General features: G+C 29.8%; 1 protein-coding gene across 1 annotated transcript in view; it reads left to right on the forward strand.

The window, feature by feature from the left end:
• Positions 1-801, forward strand: part of bent (projectin protein bent) — a gene marked incomplete in the record, with an annotated part of 246334 nt that overhangs the window by 153835 nt on the left and 91698 nt on the right. Inside the window, 1 exon segment of the mRNA XM_067045412.1 lies at positions 288-454. Coding sequence (XP_066901513.1) covers positions 288-454 — 167 coding nt within the window.

Genomic DNA, 801 nt, shown 5'->3' on the forward strand with positions numbered 1-801 from the left:
AGAAAAGGCGAGCCAGGAGGTAGCTTAAGGCAATAAGTCAGCACACAGCCACCAGCCACTCCCCCTCCATGATGTAATGCTTAACGTTGGTCCCAAGTGTTTAAAACTAAAACTGTTTAAGATTAAAATTTGAATTCAATGATAGTGTAAATGAGCCATTATATATATATTTGAATTAGCGTTGTTCCAATAATTATTACTGTATTTTTGCAAAATACTAATATATATTATGAAATAACTTATGATATTCTAATTAATGTAAATTAAACAAATTTCATTTATTTTAGATGTTGCATCCAAGCCTGGAACTCCTGAAGCAATTGACTGGGATTCTGATCGAGTTACACTGAAATGGGATGCTCCTAAATCCAATGGTGGTGCTCCTATAACTGGGTACATAATTGAACAGAAAGAAAAATTATCGGGTAATTGGGAAGAGGTTTTGACCACCACAGTAAGTATGAATTTATCATACATTACTCTCAGAAGGTAATAATACCTTCAAGACTTATTTTGATTCTTTATTTTTCCATTAATTCTAAAGAAGAGGTCTGAGAAGGTGACAACTTATTTTTCAGCTATCTGTTTAAAGATAATGAAGGAATTATATTATCAAAAAAATTTTTTTTTTTTTACGTACTCTTAAAAATTTCAAGTGTAACAAAAGTTATATTGTAAATAATTATAATTATGTAAATATCATAGTATTTGTATGGTGTGCGCGCGTGTGTGTGTACATATAAAGTATATATGTGTATACATATATGTATGTATATATGTGTATATATATGTATGGATATA

Source organism: Halyomorpha halys, unplaced genomic scaffold (assembly GCF_000696795.3).
Source record: "Halyomorpha halys isolate HHAL.00 unplaced genomic scaffold, Hhal_1.1 Scaffold1088.1, whole genome shotgun sequence".
NCBI lineage: Eukaryota > Metazoa > Arthropoda > Insecta > Hemiptera > Pentatomidae > Halyomorpha > Halyomorpha halys.